This window comes from Ipomoea nil, unplaced genomic scaffold (genome assembly GCF_001879475.1).
Source record: "Ipomoea nil cultivar Tokyo-kokei standard unplaced genomic scaffold, Asagao_1.1 scaffold0688, whole genome shotgun sequence".
Lineage (NCBI taxonomy): Eukaryota > Viridiplantae > Streptophyta > Magnoliopsida > Solanales > Convolvulaceae > Ipomoea > Ipomoea nil.
This window is the reverse complement of record NW_017617116.1, coordinates 73547-95928: the sequence shown is the minus strand read 5'-3', so window position 1 is coordinate 95928 and position 22382 is coordinate 73547. Positions and strand designations below refer to the sequence as shown.

General features: G+C 33.8%; 5 protein-coding genes and 1 long non-coding RNA gene across 11 annotated transcripts; 2 read left to right on the top strand and 4 right to left on the bottom strand.

Moving 5' to 3' along the window:
• The first annotated feature begins 4434 nt into the window (after positions 1-4434).
• LOC109176200 (pentatricopeptide repeat-containing protein At4g14050, mitochondrial) lies at positions 4435-6668 on the top strand. Its single transcript, XM_019325653.1, has one exon. The coding sequence runs from the start codon at positions 4517-4519 to the stop codon at positions 6353-6355; it is 1839 nt and encodes a 612-aa protein (XP_019181198.1). The 5' UTR covers positions 4435-4516; the 3' UTR covers positions 6356-6668.
• LOC109176202 (crocetin glucosyltransferase, chloroplastic-like) lies at positions 6546-8125 on the bottom strand. Its single transcript, XM_019325654.1, has one exon. The coding sequence runs from the start codon at positions 8049-8051 to the stop codon at positions 6666-6668; it is 1386 nt and encodes a 461-aa protein (XP_019181199.1). The 5' UTR covers positions 8052-8125; the 3' UTR covers positions 6546-6665.
• Positions 8126-10031: 1906 nt separating this feature from the next.
• LOC109175371 lies at positions 10032-12734 on the bottom strand. Its single transcript, XM_019324635.1, has 6 exons — positions 12674-12734; positions 10871-10972; positions 10691-10771; positions 10384-10488; positions 10203-10257; positions 10032-10092 (listed from the first exon to the last, which is right to left on the bottom strand). The coding sequence occupies exons 1-6, from the start codon at positions 12732-12734 to the stop codon at positions 10032-10034; spliced, it is 465 nt and encodes a 154-aa protein (XP_019180180.1).
• Positions 12735-14134: 1400 nt separating this feature from the next.
• On the top strand, positions 14135-18186 carry LOC109176204. The gene is made up of 2 exons (XR_002053349.1): positions 14135-14728; positions 17861-18186. It is a non-coding gene; the product is annotated as an uncharacterized LOC109176204 (long non-coding RNA).
• Positions 14777-17819, bottom strand: LOC109176203 (replication factor A protein 1-like). 5 transcript variants are annotated; one of them, XM_019325656.1, is made up of 9 exons: positions 17650-17819; positions 17127-17581; positions 16882-17006; positions 16717-16801; positions 16513-16645; positions 16141-16424; positions 15815-16048; positions 15212-15731; positions 14777-15121 (listed from the first exon to the last, which is right to left on the bottom strand). In XM_019325656.1, the coding sequence occupies exons 1-6, from the start codon at positions 17797-17799 to the stop codon at positions 16173-16175; spliced, it is 1200 nt and encodes a 399-aa protein (XP_019181201.1). In that variant the 5' UTR covers positions 17800-17819; the 3' UTR covers positions 14777-15121; positions 15212-15731; positions 15815-16048; positions 16141-16172. The 5 variants fall into 5 exon arrangements, with proteins under 5 accessions (XP_019181201.1, XP_019181204.1, XP_019181200.1 ...); XM_019325659.1 differs by having other exon boundaries at positions 14777-15731; positions 17127-17223; positions 17311-17581; XM_019325658.1 differs by lacking the exon at positions 14777-15121 and having other exon boundaries at positions 15287-15305; positions 15431-15731.
• Positions 18187-18721: 535 nt separating the features above from the next.
• Positions 18722-20377, bottom strand: LOC109175314 (crocetin glucosyltransferase, chloroplastic-like). Of its 2 annotated transcripts, XM_019324565.1 has the most exons (2): positions 19434-20377; positions 18722-19400 (listed from the first exon to the last, which is right to left on the bottom strand). In XM_019324565.1, exons 1-2 carry the CDS (start codon positions 20282-20284, stop codon positions 18866-18868), a joined length of 1386 nt encoding a protein of 461 aa, XP_019180110.1. In that variant the 5' UTR covers positions 20285-20377; the 3' UTR covers positions 18722-18865. The 2 variants fall into 2 exon arrangements, with proteins under 2 accessions (XP_019180110.1, XP_019180109.1); XM_019324564.1 differs by having other exon boundaries at positions 18722-20376.
• Positions 20378-22382: the final 2005 nt, after the last annotated feature.

Below are 22382 nucleotides of genomic sequence, written 5' to 3'. Positions count from 1 at the left end.
AGATGAGAGGGGCAAAGAGTCGGGATTAGTTTTATAAATATTATAAAATTAACATAACTTTTTTTTTCTTTATTTTCCAACAACCGTCTGTCATTGATTAACTTAATTTACCTAACTCTTAAAATAAATAATTTTTTAATTGAATATAACTAATAGGAAGTATAGTAATTATAAGGCAAAAACATTTTCCTTTGAGTTCTACTTTACGTACTTCCAAATTCTACTCCTTTATTTATAGTCTACATAAAAAAATATGTGAGAGAAAATACAAATTGAAAATATAAAATCACATTGCACAATGTATTTTCCTAATAATATATATCAATTTAGCTAGCACGCGTTTTCAAATAGTAGATGTGATTTTGAATTCTCGGTGTGTGAAAGTCCAATTTTGCAATATTCAAGAAGACAAAATTGCATCTCATTGCATAGAGACAAAGTATGATTACCATAAGCACAAATCATTCCAAAAATTAAAATAAAAACCATATTTAGTGGATTATAAACATGTGGTGGGACCATTTTGTACAACAACAAATTTTCAATAATTGAAACGTCAAATGCTTTTCCAACTTTTTACCCCTCTAACCCTATTGCACAAATTACAAATATAAACAATTTATTTTATTCTTAAATATGTTTCGTGCCAAACCCACCAAAAAACATAGGAATAAGGGTTAAATAGATTATCGAACTGCACGCAAAAATACAATTAGGTCATGAACCTAAAAAAATTTACAATTGAATTTCTAAACTAATCAATTTCAAATAATTCTTCCAATTTGAAGATTTTCAACAGGTCATTCTCCCAAATTAATTATTTTATAAAAAATAAAATTTAAAAATTAATTATTAAAAAAATAGAATCCGGCCGGAGACGAAGACCTTCTTCGTCTCCGGCCGGTTTCTTCTTTAAAAAAATAATTAATTAATTTTTAAATTTTATTTTTTTTAAAAATAATTAATTTGGAGATGACATGTTGGAAACCTACAAATTAAAATAATTGTTTGAAATTTGTTAGTTTAGGGACCCAATTGTTAGATTTTTAGGTTCAGTGGCCTAATTGCATTATCGTGTGCAGTTCAATGGCCTATTTGACCCTTATTCAAAAAACATAATATAAATTGCAATAACGCGCGAGTAAGATTTTGTTAAAGACACTAAACAAAAGTTTCAAATAAGTAATTAAACATAATTCATTTTTTAGTCCTAGACTTATTAGGCGGTTGATAGATTTAGTCCTTTATAAAAAAAAATTATCAATTTGTAGTCACGTTTATTGGTCATTGGACACTTTTAGTCCTTTGTCACTTGTGTCGTCTGTTGACTGTGAAAATAAAAGGCACTGCTGGAAATTTACGATTTTCCGACCACTTCTCCGACCACCTAAAAGTATGGTCGCAAACTAGTATTTTTTTTTTCTTTTTTCGTCAGGCACTTGAGTGGTCGGAACGTGGTCGGAAATTTCCGACCACTTCTTAGAGTTGTCGGAAAGTTCTGACCACTTCCAAAAGGTGGTCGGTAAGCTATTCGGATTTTTCCCAGCCGACTTCCGAAGAATTAGCAACCACCTTCTGTGGTTGGAAATAACTGACCACTCTAATAAGTGGTCGGAAATATCCGTCCACTCTAACAAGGAGGAGATTAGAAAGCAAAACAAGAAGATTATGGAGTTGTTTCAAAGGCATCTGTGGGGCACATCCGGAATTGCTACAATCTGTTGCTCCTACCGTTGATAGCCATCAAAATAGTGGTGTTGGGTTAGATAATCTTGACTAAGTACTTGTTAGAACTTGTGATGTTAATGTAGAAACATTTGGAATTGTAAGTAGCTACTACTTTTTGAAATGTAAAGTAGCTACTACTTTTTGAACTTTAAAGTAGCTACTACTTTTTGAATTGTGAATATGCAATTAAAATTGTTAGTTTTTGGTAATATTACATTGTTATAAAACTACTATTTCTTTAAAATTACTATTGCAGGATATATTATATGTATTAAATTAATTGAGCAGTGAAATGTATTTTTTTAAAATTATTTGTCAATTACTGGTTGGCATTTCCGACCACGTGGTGGTCGGAAATGCCAACCAGCCAACTCCCTCTTGCGACAAAACTTTCCAACTACTCTATTTTAGTGGTCGGAAACACCGACCATTTTATTTAGTGGTCGGAAGTTCCGACAAGCGTTTTTGCGGATGTCAAAAATGGTCAAAAAATCGGTCGGAACAGGGGTTTCCGACCCTATTTTGGTCATTTCCGGTCGGAAAAACGCGAATTTCCAGCAGTGAGGCATTTATGTATTTTTATGTTTTCTTCTTATAATCCTTTTATTCCTCCATTTCAGTAGTTGTCGACAAGAAGAACAGTTCGAAGGCGCCAAGTCCAGGAACCATAACAACGGTAGAAGTGAATTTGTGAATACAATATAGGGTCATTAAATCCTAATATGTTAATATTGTGTGACTACAGTATTTGAAAGGAACTTATGAATGCAAAATAAGGTAAGCAATTACATATATGTTAACATTGTGTGTTCTTAATATACAAATTGTGCCCGCATGGATAGCTCAACTGGTCATAGAGGTGAAACTTTGGAAGAATGACCAGGGATCGAGTCTCACCAGCGGCAGTGAGGGGGGCTCCTTGTGCACAGTCTGTGGTTCAGTTGAGTCACCATGATTTACATCTTCCTAAATGCTCTGTCGGCCGGGGTGTGGGGGGCCCTTAAGGTTGGGGTTCAGCCTTTTGGGAGTATATACAAATTGTGAACATTTGCGTTACTTTTTATGTTGGGTTGACGTTTAGTTAGTCCCAAAAAGAGTTAATTTCACCACATTTCTTTATCTTCGGTGGAAATTTCAAATTTAGTCACAGACTATCGTTTTTGTCATTTAACATCCCATACTATTACTTTTTGGACACTTTTAGTCATTCTTATGACTTTTCATAATTTTAGTAAGAGCATTTTTTTTTTAATATTTTTCTTTTGTTATTTTTCTGATTTTAACTAGTTTAATTGGTTTAGGACCTTACTAAAAATTAGTTGAAAAATATGGTTACTAAAAAGTAAAAACCAAAAGTTACCTAAAGTCCTAAACCAATTAAACCGATTGAAACCAGAAAAATAACAAAAGAAAAATATGAAAAGATAAAAATGTCATTACTAAAAATAGGAAAAATCATAAGAAAAACTAAGGGGACGTTTGGTTCATGTTATATTACATAACCAAGGGAATGTGACATTCCCGAACTTACATTCATATGTGTGGTTCATATTCTCTGACAGCACGTTTGGTTCACAGAATAAATTTTGAAGTAATAGGAATGCTATTCCATAAGGAATGGAATAGGAATAAAATAGGAATTGTATTCTATGGTTTGGTTCACAGAAGGAATAGACTTTAGGAATTATATTACAGTGTTTGGTTGATTTAAGGAATAGAAATGAAATATGTTTTAAAAGGCATAAATACCCTTATAAAAATATGTGATGGTGGCGATGGTGGTGGCAGTGGTCGGGGCGGCGGTGGCGGTAGTGCTGCTGGGTGGTGGTTCTGGTGGCGGTGGTGGTGGTGGCGGTGGTGGTGATGGTGGTGGTGGTGATGGTGGTGGTGGCGGTGGCAGTGGTTGCGGCGGCGGTGGTGGCGGCGACGGTTGTGGCGATGGTGGTGGTGGCGGTAGTGATGGTGGTAGTGGCGACGACGGTGGTAAAATAGGATAAATTTATATATAGGATAAAAAAAATTAGGTTAAAGAAAGGGGTAAAAAAGAAAATGGATCCTAAAATCTATTCATGAGCGTTCAGTAATGGGCTAATACCAGGGGGGCCCCTAGTAATAGCTATTACCTTATTTGAGGTAATAGGCTATTACCAGGAATATTATTCCTGGTAATAGAAATGGTTACCAAACAAAGGAATAGGCCTATTACTAGGAATGCTATGCCATTTCCGGCCTATTCCGTGAACCAAACGGGTCATGAGGGAATATAACATTTCCCGGGAATGAAACATTCCTTTCACATAGGATTTTGAAGGGAATGTGATTCTCTTCATTTTCTTAGGTTATGTAAAATAACCTTGGATATTTATAAATTTTGCTATTTTAATTCTAATTATTTTGATATTTATAAATTTTGCCTTGAATATATATTTTATGTTAGTTTATTATTATTATTATTATTATTATTATTATTATTATTATAAAAGATAGCGCTAAACCAAACATGATTATATTACATACTTCAATTTTAATTAAACACAAGAATCTAACATTTCGAGCAATCTAATATTTATTAAGGTAATCTAACATTCTACGAAGCAAACAAAAAATGATAGTTTGGAACTAAATTTGAAATTGGTACCAAATACAAGGGACGTCCCGTGGAATTAACTCGTTCCAAAAATGTTAGGTTGCCGTTTAGTTAGCGTTTCAAGGTTTCACGGAAAATATTTCGAACGGACCCTCAAGCCATCAGAATCTGTAGCGAATACGCAAAGTAGACAGGTCATGAATGCATCGTTCCTGTCTAATTCACCAACTTCAGCAATGTGCGAGACGCCAAGCTCCATTGCAAGGCAAGAAACTCCATGCCCACATGCTAAAAACCGGCCTAGACCAATGTGCTGTCCCCTTTCTCTGCAATGGTCTCATAGATATGTACGGCAAATGTCGCTTACCGTCCGACGCCCTCCAGGTGTTCGATGAAATGACCCACAGAGACTTAGCTTCCTGGGCTTCTATTTTCACCGCCCACAACATAGCCAGCCTTCCTCGCTGCACTCTTTCCATCTTTCCGGACATGTCACGTCTTGATGGCTTTGACCCGGACCACTTTGTTTTCGCTAGCCTCGTTAAGGCCTGTGCTAACCTCAGTGATTTGAGAATAGGGAAACAAGTGCATGCACAGTTTGTTTTGTCACATTTTTCGGATGATGATGTTGTGAAGTCTTCCCTTGTTGATATGTACGCCAAATGTGGAGTGCTTGATCATGCTCGGGCAGTTTTTGACTCAATTTTGTTTAGGAATTCAATCTCTTCAGCTGCAATGATTTCTGGGTATGCACGGCATGGGAGGAAGTGTGAGGCTTTGAAGCTTTTTCGCGAGTCGCCAGCCAGGACTTTATTTATGTGGACAGCTTTAATATCTGGAATGGTGCAGAGTGGGCATTTGTTTGATGCATTTAATCTTTTTATTGAGATGAGAAAAGAGGGTGTTGAAATTGAGGATCCATATATCTTTTCAAGTATGATTGGAGCTTCTGCTAGTCTAGTAGCGTTGGATCTCGGGAAGCAGGTTCATGGCTTGGTTATAGGTTATGGTTATGAATGTAGTTTGTTCGTTAGTAATGCCCTTGTGGACATGTATTCTAAGTGTACTGATATATTAGCAGCAAAAACCATTTTTGATGGCATGGTGAAGAGAGATGTTGTCTCTTGGACCTCGATAATTGTTGGCATGGCACAGCATGGTAAAGCTTATGATGCTTTATCTCTGTATGATGAGATGATTTTGGCTGGTATGAAGCCGAATGAAGTGACTTTCATGGGACTAATTTATGCTTGTAGTCATGTTGGCTTGGTGGAGAGAGGCCGTAGCCTTTTCAATTCGATGACCAGGGATTATGGTTTGAATCCATCCCTACAGCATTATACATGCTTGTTAGATCTATTGAGTCGATCGGGACTTCTTGATGAGGCTGAAAGCCTCCTTAACACAATGCCGTTTGAGCCCGATGAAGCTGCTTGGGCTGCTCTATTGAGTGCTTGCAAGAGGCATGGAAATACCGAGATGGGGGTAAGAGTTGCTAACCGTATTCTAAATTTAGGGCCGACTGATCCTTCTACCTGTATTTTACTATCTAATATTTATGCTGGTGCTGGTATGTGGGAGAATGTGTCTAAATTGAGGAAATTGATGGCAACTATGGAGGTTAAGAAAGAGCCAGCTTATAGTTGTGTTGATTTGGGGAAAGAAAGCCCTGTGTTCTATGCTGGCGAGTCATCATTTCCATTGAAGGATGAGATATTTTCACTTCTAAGGGAGTTAGACTCGGAGATGAGAAGAAGAGGCTATACACCAGATACCACATGGGTTTTGCATGATATGGATCGAAACGAGAAAGAAAGGCAGCTATTTTGGCATAGCGAGAGATTGGCAGTGGCTTATGGTCTTCTGAAGTCCGTGCCAGGGGCAGTTATAAGGGTTGTAAAAAACCTTCGTGTTTGTGGGGATTGCCACACTGTTCTGAAACTGATTTCAGGCATTACAAATCGTAGGATTGTCGTGAGAGATGCCACCAGATTCCACCACTTCAAAGATGGGAGATGTTCGTGTAACGACTTTTGGTAATTTCTCAATTTTGATTATGCATTTTAGGACTCTTACCCAAATTCCTTAGCACCATATAGGTCATTTATCAATCATTTTCTCATGCTTAAGGTATAGATAATATCATCATCATACATTTATTTTTCCTTTACTGGATATGCTTCATTTTGATGTCTTGATGGCATATGCTGGCTAGAGCATGTAAGATTTCTTTGCAACACAGTTGATTTGATAGATTAAGATTCCAATACAAAATGCAAGAAACTATTTTGGATTCTTAATTTCATTATTTCTTATTGATGAACTCTAATGGAAAACATTTGAAATTTCATTATATATCCTCCAAAAACTTTTTTAGATTGCAGTTTGAAGAACCACCTTCCTTCATAGCTTCAACAGCTAAACTTGCCCACTTATTGGCATTCTTTCTTATCTCCTCCCCTCTCTCTCCTCCTCCCATTACAATCTCCAAACATCTTTTTATCTCTTCCCTTTCCACAACCTTTTTCTCATTGGCCTGTGCCCTCAGTCCTGTTCCCCATACTTCCTCCACTAGCTTAGCATTCGTCAACTGGTCGGAGAATTGTGGACATGCCACAATTGGCATGCTAGCCACCAGACTTTCTAGTGTCGAATTCCACCCACAGTGTGTCACAAAACACCCTATGGACTTGTGGAAAAGCACTTCTGTTTGGGTACACCATGGCACAACTAGCCCTCGTTCCTCTACCCCCTTATCCTTCATGGCCTTTGCTTCTTCACCTTCACTCTCCCATGACCTGATGACCCACAAGAATGGCCGCGAGCTTTGCATCAATGCTTCCAAAATTTCTTCCTTTTGCTCACGGCTTATCCCTGCAATGCTCCCAAATGAGACATAAACCACAGAACGCTCTGCCTTTGAGTCTAACCACGCTAGATAGTCCTTGGATTTCCCAAACAGATCACAACCGAAAGATGTGTCCGTGGCATCATTCCCATCAGAGAAAGCAGATGGGACCAAAGGGCCAATGGGGATGATATTCATATTGGGGAAGATTTTCAGTTGCTTTTCTTCTAAAGCTTCAAAAGTGTTGATGAGCACCAAAGAGTTGGGATCCTTTTCCAAGACCTCCATATGATCTCTCAAGATACCTGTCATGAGTGAATTGAGATGATCACTTGGTATGAGAAAGCTTGGAATCTCTCTGTGAGATAACAATGGTACTCCTGGTAACTTTAGTGAAAATGAGGGGTCATTAATGTCAGTGACACCATCTTTATGAACACCATTGTTGGCGTTAAAGAAATGGTGATAAATAGCAAAAGCAGCAGCGCACTGAATGACTAGAAAAGCCGATGGCACGTGGCTCGCGCGAGCCACGTCGGCAGCCCAAGGGAGCATAATAGTGTAAACCAAGAAGGTGACAGGGTGGCCCTGGCTAGAACACGTGTCCAATAGCCTCGCGAGATTTCCCGGACCGGCTTGCTTAAATCTAGCCATGTAGTCATCCACGGTGGTTTTTGACGTGTTGTCGTCGTTGCCCTCGTAGGTAAAGGATTCAAAGAATAAGCCGTCAACGGTTGGGCGGTTGCGCATGCGGCGAAGGCCTCCGGTGGTCGTGGCAAAGGTGACTCGCGCACCGGCACGGGCGAGGTTCTTTGCTAGTTGAAGCGTGGGGTTGATGTGGCCTTGAGCCGGAAGAGAGACGATCATGAAATGATGGTGCTTGTTCATGTTGATGATGGCTCAAGTAGTTTAGTTTTGAGGTTTAGCAATGTTTTGGGTTGATGAGAATTTAATGGCTTCTTGTAGTTAGTGTAGAGACGGTTTGCGTTGCTTTCAAGAAGACTGTTTATGCCATTTGTATTTTAGTGTAGAGTTTTCAGCATTCACAATGGCATGAAAAGCGAAGTTTTTGATGGAAGTCAAAAGGGAACTTCCAACCAAATAAATACAAAATTTAGTTGCCGTATTTGACGGACAAAACCAGAAAGAGTTTTACAAGATTTGTAGCTTCCTTTTCCTTCAAGACAAAGTTTGAATTGTTAAATGTTAATGCTTAGTCAAACGCCATTTGGGTGATCACAATTCCACTTGATTTATTATTGTTAACTAGTGTCTTACCCGTGCGATGCACGTCAACAATTATGATATGATGAATTAAGGAAGAAATTTAAAAATGAAAAATCATTGTAAAAGTGTATGAAAGAAAATATGATTAAATATTATAATAAAGTTTTACAAATTTTGGAAAACCTCTTTGTATACAATGTTTGCTGTGAAGTTACTTTGGGTGTTCTCCTTATCACAAATCAAAATCTTCAAATCATTTGGGTTGATAACTCTTGAAATAGTAACATATAATTGTTCATGACTAAATACTAGTCTTCTCAAAAAGAGGCTTATGTGAAAAAGTGATTGACCTTGACTCTTGTTGATTGTTATTGCGCAAGAGACTATTAGAGAGAATTGTCTTCTTTGAAATTCAAAAGATAGTCTCAAATATGGAGAAGTTAATGATATTCTTGGAATCAAGATTTTATGACCTGCACTACTTCCAGATAATACATTTGCTTTTAAAACATGATTTCCAAGTTTAGTAATAACCATCCTTGTCCCATTACACAAAGCAACTGAGTGATCAATATTTCTTAAGAACATAACTGGAGTATCTACTTTAATTTCAGCCTGAGTTAATGATTAGGTACACCAGAACACTTGATCCCATTCAAAAATTGCTTAAGGTTGAAGGTTGAATGAGCCACATATAATGCAAATGACTTTCCGTGCAAATTAATGTATACAAATTTATTAAGATTATGAGTTATGTATGCAAATTATATGTAATGATTTTATATACCATATTTATTTACATATAATTAGTTATGAGTTATGTATACAAATTGAATCAGTAATGACTTTATTTGGTAAGCTATATATATATATATATATATATATATATATATATATATATATATATATATATATATATATATAGATAGAGAGAGAGAGAGAGAGAGAGAGAGAGAGAGAGAGAGAGAGAGAGAGTAGTGCCCTTCCAGTGTTTAAATTCTTATCAACCTTGCCACCCATTGATGTAAAACAGAACATGTTATTGTACGACCTTATGTTCTCTAAAAAATGCGTCCTTTTTTCTCCTTGCGTGAAGAAAAGGTCGTATAACTTGTTAGGAGGTTTAGTAACATATGGCAATTTGATTTTCCCATGAACACAACACAACGAATACTTAGGAGTATTAGAAACTCTTTGCTTTCCCAAACGTTCTTCAAACCAGAAAAACGCACCACAATGTAGGCATGTATCATTTGGATCACCAAAGTCACCATAAATAACTTTGCCAAGAAAAAAAAAATATATTATAAATTTGAACTTTATGTTAGATGAAATCGAAAGTTGAACAATTATAAGATATAATTGCATAAAACTTTAATATTACCATTGTCAATGTCATAGTGAAGGTCTTCTTCTTCAATTGTTAGATCAAATTCTTTATTTAAATTGCGACAATGACTTTGTTGGAGAGCAGTTTGATGTAAATTGCTTGAATGGAACTGATCACCTAACAAATTGATATGTATAATAATATATTTACATAATTAGAAAATGATTTCAATCTAAATAAAATAACCCTAAATAATTAAAATTTAGATTTTAAACAAATTTATATTAAAAAGGCATATATACTCACAGAAGTTATTGTTTGAAGATGGAGGTGCACTGGTCGATGCATTCACGCTCGAGTTCACACATGTCACTGCATTGAAATTGACACAGATGGTTTAACATATAAGTAAATATAAGATATATAACCACTTAAATTTCATTAATTATAATAATATTTTAATAACAATTTAAGAACAATACCGTTTGTAAATTCTGTTAATATTGTGTGATTTCTTTTTCATTCTTGATACATTACCTGCATTTCCCAAAAAAAAAAAAAAACTTATTAATAAATTGCCATTACTGAGTATATTTTTTTACTAAATCATTTTATTTGATAATAAGTTTAATATTGAAATTAACGTTAAATTGAAAATTATACCATTAGACTGAGCCGTTATGGGTGGTGGTGGCATCTTATTGAAGGATGTAACCCTTGTGTTTTCAACACTCGTATTTTCAACATTGAAATTTGCGCTTCCAGATCCTAATAAAAATACAAATCAAATGTTAGCAATAAGATATTTATGTACATAATTATGTTCTAAATTTTACACGAAATATTTGTTAATATATAATTAAAAATTTGGAATATATATATATATATATATATATATATATATATATATATAGTGATTACTTAATTTGTATACATATAATAATTATGTAAATACAATTTGTTGTATTACCATTTAAATTGCCACAAAAGGTAAGGTTTGAGAATGGAGTTGCATTGCTAATAGAATTGAAATTCGCGTTCACCTCTGTCACTACAATACAAATGTTCAACAAATTATAATCATCATTCACATTAAAGTTAACTTTAAAAGAGTATATATTGATTAATAATTGTTCAGATAAAAAACAACCGTTTATTATATTTCTCAACGGCGTGACATAATGACAGTCTACATGTTGTGCCTCCAAACTATTTATATTCGGCAACGAATTTATATTTTGAAATACAGTTCCTGAATTTGGGAAAAAAAATTACATGTAAATGAAAAGAATTTACATAATACTTAAAAAGAGAATTTACATAATACATATTTAGCAATTTTTTGAATATAAAATTAAAAAAAAAGGTTAGAATTTGTGTAAAAATCAATATATGAGCATACTTTGTTATATATATATATATATATATATATATATATATATATATATATATATATATATATATATAATATAACGTACCATCATTGAAAAGACGAAACGGTGTGGTGAATGAATTTGTAAACACTCCATCTATAGATCGATTATTTGAGGTCGAACCATTTGTATGATCTAAAGATGAATTAGTATCACCCTTATTTGCGGGATCAACATTTTCTACATAATAAAATAAAAAAAAATATTATTTATTGAACGGTTAATATTAAATTAGTATAAGTTTTCAAAAACAAAAATTGGTATAAAGTTCTATAACACAAAATTGAAGTGAAAATAAAAAGAAAGAGAATTTACATAATACATATTTAGCAATTATATATATATATATATATATATATATATATATATATATATATATAGATATATATAATAATAATAATAATAATATGGCAGCAAGACTTTATTATATATATAATTATATAACTATTATAACGTACCATCATTGAGAATGCAAAACGGTGTACTCAATGAATTTGTAAACACCCCAATTGTAAATTGATTCTTCAAACTCGAACAACTTGCACCATCTAAAGATGAATTGTTATTACCCTTTTTTGAGGGGTCAACATTTTCTACATCATAAAATTAAAAAAAAAAAATTATGTATTAATTTGATAATATCAAATTGTATAAGGTTCTATAACACACAATTGTCCAGATAATTTAGAATCAATTATGAGCATATATATAAAATAAAAAATATAAATATAAATATAAATAAAAGATATAAATATACTGATCAATTTATATATCATCAAATCTAGATTCTATATTGTATATATTCTATATGTACAGTTTATAAAAATATACATACCTAGACATATATAAAATCAAAATTCAAAACATTAATTAGAAATATATATGGTTACAAATTAAAATCTGAGCACAAAATCCTAAATACTTTTTGGACCTAAACATATATATTTCTAATTTAATTGGCCCAAACTCTTCCCTAACACTGTCCAGCCCATACGTAACCCTTAACCTACGTATAAAAGACAGAAAAAATTCGTCATCGGCTGCAACCCTTGTTTTGCTCTGTTCTGTCTCCGAAATAGCCATCGCGTGATTCTCTCTTCCTAGAGAGAGAGAGAGAGAGAGATAAGCTAGAATCCAGGACTTTAGCTATAGTTTTTGTTTTTTTTTTTGGTTTATTATTATAGTGTTTTTTCTGTAATTTTTGATTCAATAATAAATTTGAATATAAATTGAAGTTCAAGTTCTACTTCTCTACTGTGCAAGTTGTTTTTTCTGAATCTCTATATATAAGAAAAGACTAATACAGTAATCACACTAACTACGTCACTATGAACTGCAAATGCATATCCCTAGCTTTGAACAACCAACTCAAAGCAACTACAATATACAGTATACTATATATTAGAACCTAGTTTATTAAAATGAATTTTTACAGAAAGAATTGTAATATTTAGTTAATAAAGGCCTAAAGGATTTGACGATCATGCAGAACAATGAATTTGATGGAATTGCATACATACCTTGCAAACATTCTGCCTTCCTCTTGTCTCCTATTGTTGTTGATCCTCTAAGTTTCACCATTCTCAGTGCAAACTTGTTTCGTTCTATGGAAAACCTCTTATTTATAGAACATATAATATTACTAATAATAAAATTCGTTTTCAAAATAATAATAATAATGAGTTAATACCCAAAATCGTCCTCGACTATAGTGGTTTTTCTCAATTTCGTCCTAAACGACTTTGGTGACCTAGTATCGTCCCAGACTTTTGTGTTTCGCTCAATTTTGTCCTCCATTTGTTATTCCGTCAAATTAGTGTTAAATTTAGGGACAATTCAGTAATGTCAATATTGATCTCTCTTTACTTTCAACTTGTGAAGTGCGAAATTCCTCTTTCTTGTACGAATTACACCCAGAATTACTCCCGGGCCTGCAAATCAAATTTTATATTTGCAGTTTTAGGAGTAATTCTGGGACTAATTCGTAAAAAAAAAGGGATTTCGCAGTTCACATGTCTATGAGTAAAGAGATGTCAATATTAAAATTACTTAATTGTCTATTTATTTAACACCAAATGGATAGAATAACAAATGATGGACTAAATTGAGCAAAAACACAAAAGTATGGGACGAAATTGAGCGAAACATAAAAGTCTGGGACGATATTAGGTCAGCAAAATCGTTTAGGACGAAATTGAAAAAAATCACTATAGTCGAGGACAATTTTGAGTATTAACTCTAATAATAATAATAAATTTACTTTTACACTGTCCAATGAAAAAGTAATTGATCTTCTTACCTAGGTACTATAAAAAGCATACATAGATGCTACCAATAAATCATTACTTTGTCCTATACCTATTGAGTGTACAGAATCTGTACTACAACTGTGGACAACAATTATTAGACTTAAAAATATACACAGCAAATACATATCTCTTTTCCTACCTTATTAAATTTGCAGTTATCATTTAATAATACAGAACATGCCACCCAAAATATACTCATTACATTTGTTATCAAAATTTGGGTATGGAAGTTTCAAAATTAATTCCATACAGAAAACTACGGTGTAAATAAAGCTATTTATGACTATGTTACAAATTGTCTGTACACACTATCTAACTTGAAGTACAAATGAATAATTAGAAATTAGTAATTACTTATTTCAAAGATGTAATTACTTTGTAGTTCATATTAATTTGTAACCATTCTAAATCTACTTTCAAAATAACTGGTAATATTTACTTAAAATCACTACCTAAAACAACTATTTTTCAGATTTTAATTTGTAGTCATATATATATATGACTACAAATTAAAATCTGACCAGAAAAGCCTTTAACACTTTTTGGACCCAAACATATATATTTCTAATTTAATTAGCCCAAACTCTTCCATAACCCAGCCCAGCCCATACAGTATAATAAATACAAACAATAATATGAACATTTGGGTCTGAAACATTTAGGTTTGAAACATTTGGTAGATCAAAAATTTGTCTGAAATCTAAGAACGGCTGCAACCCTTGTTTTTCTCTCTTCTGTCCTCCGAAATAGCGATCGCCTGCTTCTCTCTTCTAACTTGCCTGATTATCTTTTCCGTACATCAGCGATCTCTTCGCGATCCGTTTGTCTCTTCCAATGTTGCGATCTCCAGCGACTTCGCAAAATTGTCCTTTGTTCACCAAATATGAATGCATGCATATTCTTCGGTAATCTATGTCAAGATTGTTCGACCAACTGTCTATCTACATCCTGATGTACAGTGTTTTCTGATTCGATCGGATTTGTTGTATTGATCATTCGAATTTGACTTCGCTTATATAGATCAGATAAGTGACTTCTTCCTTATAACTACCATAGATCTTTCCTATGTTAAAGCTATTTTGTAATTGTATTTATAATCTGTATTTTGATCTACCTCAACCTTCAAATTTTTTTATTATTTACAGAAAATTGTTAAAATTCTGATTGTTGTTTTTATTTTATTTATGAAGGTTGAGATCTAGTTGGAAAAATGTAATTGAGAAGATATGAGTTGCTCCAAATAGAAGAGGATCATTTAATTTACAGGTATAATATTATAATTTTGTTTTTTATTTTCTTCGTGCGTATATATATATTATACATCAGCTTATATATAGTATAAACATTTGTGTGTTGTTACAGTGTGAAATTATAGTGTTTTAGTTGTAGTTTATTTTATGGAATTAATTTTTATGGGCATACACCTAATGATAAGAACAAAAACCAAGATTTTATTAAACTGGTTACTGGTACATTTGTGAAATTATATTTGTACATAGACATTACAATAAATGCAAGTCAAATACTACTTTAAGCACAGAAAATATGTATTCCAAAAGACCACCCCCAATATTGATCTTGAAGCTTGTGTTGGAATCTGCATGGCCAGATAAATTGTCATGTACTCATCTATAATATTTGCTCCGCAGTTGCTGGAATCTGCAAGAAAAATGACACTGTTAAGTTCCCTACATTTTATTTGGTCAAACATAATTAAAATGTTAGTTTAAAAAACAAAACGAATACTACCTTAAATTACTCATACCCTGCTTTTGCAGACTCTGTAGTGCCATATTTACTTGCCATCAATATATAATCAGTCCAGCAAACCTGCAAAGTTTAACTTACAAAATCCAAAAACAACAATTACAGAACACACACAATTTAAATATTAAACATAGTAAGTTTCAAAACAGTACATCAATCTGTGCACATGAGCACAATATCCGAAACGGTTAAAAGTCTTACAAAAACAACTTTAAACTTCTGTCTTGCAAAAACAACATCAAACGTCCGTCTTTCAAAAACAACATCAAACGTCCGTCTTTCAAAAACAACATTCAGCTTCAGTGTTTCAAAAAACAACATTAATAATTCCAACAGTCCTTCATTTCTCCTTTTTGACAATGATAGCTTTCCCCTTTTTCATAGTGCTTGAAAACTCGTCAAGTAGACGGCGTTTAACTGACACCGCTTTTGGATCAAGATCAACATCTTCATTATCTCCTAAGTTTACTGGGCTTTCTGCTTCATCCCCAAAAGATAGTTCCTATACATTTTTAAAAACATATAAATGTGAAAATATATGTTGAAGTTGAAAAGTGATTATCTTTCTCTATTAAAAACACTTACCATCTCAGCATCTTCTTTGTCAGTAGTAGCATCAACCATCCTTGAAATATGATCTTTATCCTGTTCTAACTCCAACATAGAACAATATGTAGACAACATAGCTGGGTCAGTGACCACCTTAATAACAGGAAAATCACTGTTAAAATTCTTTAATTGTTCCTTCTTCACTGACACCTTGAATAGCAAGATCCTTCCACATAAACCCTCAATCTCTCTTGGGATATCATCATAGCCCTTAAACACATAAACAAAATATGAAAAATAAAATATGAATGTATCACAATAATAATTCGCAAACATAAATTACCAAATATAAAGAAATCTACCTCAGGATACTTTTTCATCAAATCTTTAGCTGTCAAACCCAACAAATCATTACATTCCCGACCCAAATTAGGAAGGGAGCATCAAAACTATTATCGTAGACCCGCACAATGAGCCTATACTTTAAAATCCCTTCCTCACATTTCCTCTTGCATTTGGTACAACACAACAGTCCCTCGTCAAGGACCAACTTTTTGTTGCAGCCACTACTAACACACGAACGATATGACCAATCACCAACACTCTCAATTCCAGCAATCTTTGCAGGGACCCAATATTCACCAACCTGCCCATCATAAATTTAGTATAAAACATATCAAAAACAATTAAATTTTTAAATTGTAATAACACTGAGATAGTTAGTCTGAGATTACCTCTTTCTTTTCATATAAATCTGCAACTGTACTGACCACAATGTCACCACTCTGTAAGTCAATGATTGTATTTCCCGAAGATAGCCTCGAAATTGAACTAATAGTCCGTAGAGGAGTTTGAAGGCCTCCAAGACTATTAAAAACATGTTAAAAAAATTTGTAGGAACAAAATAAATAAATAGAAATATCAATGGAATAAATTACCTTTTCTTGAACTCATTAAATTCTGGCAAGTCATGATTGAATAACATCTTAGTTGCACTATAAGAGCTGGAAATTCTGACTTCTCCTGTATAGTGTCACCAAATATTGAACAGATTATAACAACTATTTATTGTGTGTATTAGATATTAAAAAAAAAAAACTAACCATTAACTTCTTTTGCCCTACATAGTTGAATCAGAACAATCAGTGGTCCTTCAATAACAGAATTATAATACGGTAGGATTGAATCAACGTGATTATCCCACACGGTGCACTTAAGACGATTACTCCTTCAATATTTTAAATGTTGTCAGATAATATAATTTATAAAACTTTATAAAAATTTAGACAAAGGCTTAGAATTAAATTATTAAATTAAATTAAATTAAACGAAAAAAAAAAAAACATACAGTCCATCTTCAATTATGAAATCAATAAGCCTAGACGGTCTGCCATCAATGATTTTGTCCAGTGGAGAATATATCTCCACAACCTTCCCAATCACATCTGTGCACAATTTTGATTTGATATAAAAATATAAACTTGAATAAAATTGTAAATCAACGTATGAAAATGTGAGATGAAGCAATATACCTAGCAGCTGCTTTTCATTCAGATCCTTCTGAGAAATCAACATTTCAATACTTTTTAATCTAAATAACACCTTGGGGAAGTTTCGTGGCTTGTACTCTTTGACAATGGTAGAATAGTTAAACTTTAACATGAACCGATGTTCAGTAGTTTTGTAGGTAAAATAATTTGTTATTACTAAAAAGTTCTTCACGCCATACATAGCACCTTCTTTGAAGACATTCTGGAATTTTTCTACTTGTTCTCTTGGTATTGAAGCATGAAGATATGTCCCCTAACAAAAGAATAATGTCAACAAAAAATAGTAAAAATAAATGAAATAAGTGCAGTAAAAAATGTTACCTCTTCATCATGGAAGATATATTCTTTGCTTTTAATAGAGTTGTTGCCACGGTTAGCATGAACTTCATATGTTCTCACAAGCCTTAGTTTGATAGCTCTTTTCAAAGTCATAGGACTTATATCTTTGGCCAAAATGAACATTCCTACCATGATGTTATATTGAGTTTGTATTTCAGATTTGTTGTTGAAGAAGTTGAAGTGAATTGTGCAGGAAAACAACTACTATTTATAGCCAAATTACTTCATTAACCCAACCATCTGGGAAAACGAAGTGTGGCACTTGGGTTTGGTCATTATTACGCGTGAGCCGTCATTTTTTCATTTACAGCCTCTGTGCATTTAATGCATGCCGCATGGTCTTTTCAGTTTTTCCTTTTGCATTTAATGCATTCTGATCAGATTCAGATCAGATTGTATTTATTGTAAATTTAAATGTATTGTTATATTATATTTTGTACTAAAAAATATTATTTAAAATTATTTTATGGGTGCAGTAACCAATGATCATTGGTAAATGCATGCCACATAGTCTTTTCATTGTCCTTTTGCATTTAATGCATTCTGATCAGATTGTATTTATTGTGAATTTAAATGTATAATTATATTATATTTTGTATTGAAAAATATTATTTAATGTTATTCTATGGGTGCAGTAACCAATGATCATTGGTAAATGGTGAAAAGAAATGATTGCATATTCTGAAATCTGAAAAGATAACCCACAACAATTCAACAGTCACAAAGTTGTTTTGGTGACCAAAAATGCAAGAGCAAATGGGCGGGAAAAAAAAAAACTTTTTTTTACCAAAATGTTTTTGCTTTATTATAGAGAAAGATAATGGAGAGAAAATAGTAAAACAAATTATGGAAATCAACTTGCATTAGTGATTATTTTGGATAAAGGGAAACATGGAGAAAATGAATGCAACAACTGCTATGGGCACTCGGTATCCACGTGGCCGGACTGCTAAGACTTGTAGGATGAAAAATTGGCTTCTTTCTCTTTTAGTGGATTTGAGCCACAAATGCACAATAAGATTAACAATTAAAACAATTGCGAAGTAATTTGTGGTTTGATTACATCACTATTATCATTCCAAACGAAAAATTATAGGTTTAAATAATCCTATATATTGTCACCTCTTATTTGAAAAGAGATACTAAAACATTTGTAGTGACATTTTTGTAATGTTTAAAAAAGATACTCCGTAGGATATTATTCTTGCCCATGACCAAGTAGCACTTCATCCACATATGCCTTGAGGTTGACATAAGATGAGCCATCTTCCCTCATTGCTTCCTTAGCCAAAGCCTTGAATTTTGCAGCATTATTTCTCAACCCTTGTGCTGTCTCCTTTTCACCCATTATGCATTCTATGGCCGTCTTCACTTCATTAGCTTCAACAATTCCTTTCTCATTGACCTTCACTCTGATCCCGGTCTTCCAGACGTCTTGAATGAACTTAGAATTACACCATTGATCGGTCCAAAGTGGGCACCCCACAATAGGGACCCCAGAAGTCAGAGCCTCCAAAGTTGAATTCCATCCGCAATGACTCACAAAACACCCCACGCTAGAGTGTTGCAGAACCTCGACTTGGTTGCCCCAACGCACTATCTTCCCTTGCTTTTCCAGATCCGCCTTGCAACTCAGCTTCTCCTCCGGCTTTTCGCCATTCCCTCCCTCCCTAATCACCCACAAAAACGGCCTTCTCGTCTCAACTAGCCCTCGTGCAATTCCCTCCATCGTTTCGTCTGGAAGCTCGGAGTAACTACCAAACGCTACGTAAATCACACTACCTTTAGGCTTGGAATCCAACCACTCCACATAACCATTACACTTTTTTCTCATGTCACCTCCAAAAGAAGTGTCACAAGGATCTTCCCCATCCAAGTAGGCAGAAGGAACAAAGGGGCCAATTCCTACCAATCCAACCTTCTCTATAACCCTCAAAGCATCAAACTCCAACGCATCAAAAGTGTTCACAAGAACCTTGGGCCTCTCTTCTTTGCTAAGAAGCTCAATATGGTCTTTCATGGCTTGAGCTATAAAAGAATCGGTGGCGCTAGAACCTGCAGGGAGCAAAAAGGAAGGGATCTCCCTTGCACTTAGCGTCGTCGACAACCCCGGAAGCTCAACAACTCCATTATCATTCCCAGTTAAACCTCTGAAACTCTCCTCGTACCCACCCGTGAAAAAGTGGTAGAAAATGTCGAAAATGGCGGCGGGTTGAATCCAAAGAACCGTGCTGGGCACTCGAAGTTTGCCGGCGAGAATGCCCACCCACGGCATAAAAGTGGTGTAGATAACTCGAGAGATTGGGGAGCCTTGTTGCAGTTTAGCCGTGAGGAGATCTTCAATTGCTTTGGACCCTTTAGCCCTTAAGGAAGCGTTGAACTGGAGATACTCCTCGTCGGAGCCCTTAAAGCCGGCGTCCCACCCGTCGGAGAAGGTGGCAAAGTCTACGCCGTGGATGGACGGCGGTTCCGGCATGCGATTGACGACGGAGAGACTTGTGAGGAAGGTGAGCTTCACCCCCAATTCGACAAGGCGCTTTGCGAATTGTAAACAAGGATTAATTTGGCCTTGCGCCGGATACATCACCAAGAGGACATTGCAATCCTTCATCTCCATATGATCTTCTAGCCTCTAGGGATAATATATGTGCTGCAAGCTCTAAGTGTGAGCTTAACATACACCCAAAGTTTACAATGCCCAAATTTATACTATCAGTCTCAGATATTTTATATTGACAAAAACTTGTCAAACCATCTCATGAATTCTTGTCCATAAAGGCAAATTATATTATGCACCGCGCGTCTTTTTTTTTTTTAAAATGAAAATAAACAGTGTTAGTTTCCGCCGTTTCGCACCCTTTTGTAAAAAGTAACTCTGTTATTTAGTGTCATTTTGTATACACTGCAGTTTCAGTTCAACACAACTACAGTTTCATTTCGATATAACTATAGTTTCATTTGATATTTATAGACTCAAATATGTGAAAATGCTATTTAATTTTATTTTATATACACTATAGTTTCATTAAAACACAACTACATGATTATTTTGATATAATTACAGCTTCATTGTACAATATACACTCAAATATGTGAAATGTTATTCAGTTTCATTTTATATACACTACAGTTTCATTTCACTATAACTACAGTATCATTTTGATATAACTGCAGTGTCAGTTTAAATATATTATAGTGTCAGTTGGTGTTTAATACACCAAACAAGCAGACTCCGTTAACTCTAACGGCGGGCCGTTTCTTCACTTGAAGAAACGGCGCCGTTTTTAACCGCGGTGCACATGCACCACGGTCTATAATATAACGACTGGTCCATGAACGGGTCAAGTCAAGTCCAAAATATAATACTTATATTGAAAAAATATAATATTAATTAGGAATGAAGTGCTTGTTACTTATAAGAGAATGCATAATAATTTTAAAGAAAAATATAGGGGGTGTTTGTAAATGACTTTTAGCTGATTGGGTTAGTGAGTTTGAATAGTTGATAGCATTAACGGATTATAGAAAAGTGTTTGGTAAATTAACTATTAGCTGATTACATACAAAATGACTTTTCAAAAAATTTATCGAAACAACTACTTTGAACAGTATTTTTTTTTTTTTAAATTTTAGCATTGTGGAACAATAAGTTGTTACAAAAAGCTAATTAATTAAACACTCATATTGATTGTTTAACCAAGTCAAACAGTTAATAGTGGTCAAATAAGCTAAAATTGATTGATTGGCTAACTATTTTACCAAACAGGGCCGTAATATTTTTAAATCACACTTTATTCTTGATTAGTATTACATTTGCCAGTATAAGTATTATATTTTTTATCTTGTCCTGACCCGTCTCACAGGTATAAGAATATGTGAGATGGTTTTACAAAAGAGTCGCTCTTCATATTTTTCTATTGATACTATATCATTTTGCAACTACTATCTGATGTATTTACGGAATAAATCTCAATGAGAGGTAAATCGCATTAGAAACATTTCATGTAATAAACTTGACCAAGATAGTGTTGGCAGGAATTGAACTCAGAACTTTTAAGTATGAAAATGATACTCACATGATCACGCCTTTCGAGGCTAGTTTATCAAAATTTGTGTTAAGTATTACATTTTAAATATTTTGAATTAAATTTGGTTAATTAGAAAAGTAAAGGAAACTAAACATGCTCTGATTATTATTTATTTATTTATTTTTTTAAGTTATAGTTTTTATTTTTATTTGTACTATTTTCAACTTCTAATAAAATCCGAACATATTTGAAACTAGATTTTTATTCGTCGGTATATATACTTATCACTTACCTATAAACATTTAATTTTGTCATGTTACTACTGTGACAGGCCACGTTTTGTCGAAGCACAGTAACATTTTTGAGAGAATCGAAGCACAGTAACATTTGAAATGCAAAACATGTGAGTAGCATGGGAGATCGAGATGGCTGCGGACAAAAAATATTAGAAACAAGTCTTAAATAATGGAGTTTTATTACATATACTCTCAAGTTCTATTCTTTTACTTATACCTTATGATATGGTAAATAAAAATTGGTTATTTTCATCATGTAGGTTCTAAAGAATATTTTTACATCAAGAAATTGTAATAAAGAATATATATTAGAAGTAAGAAATGAGAGTGCATAAAACATTTTTCAAAATCATTTACTAAACAAATGTCCTACACTGCAAAGAAATTATTA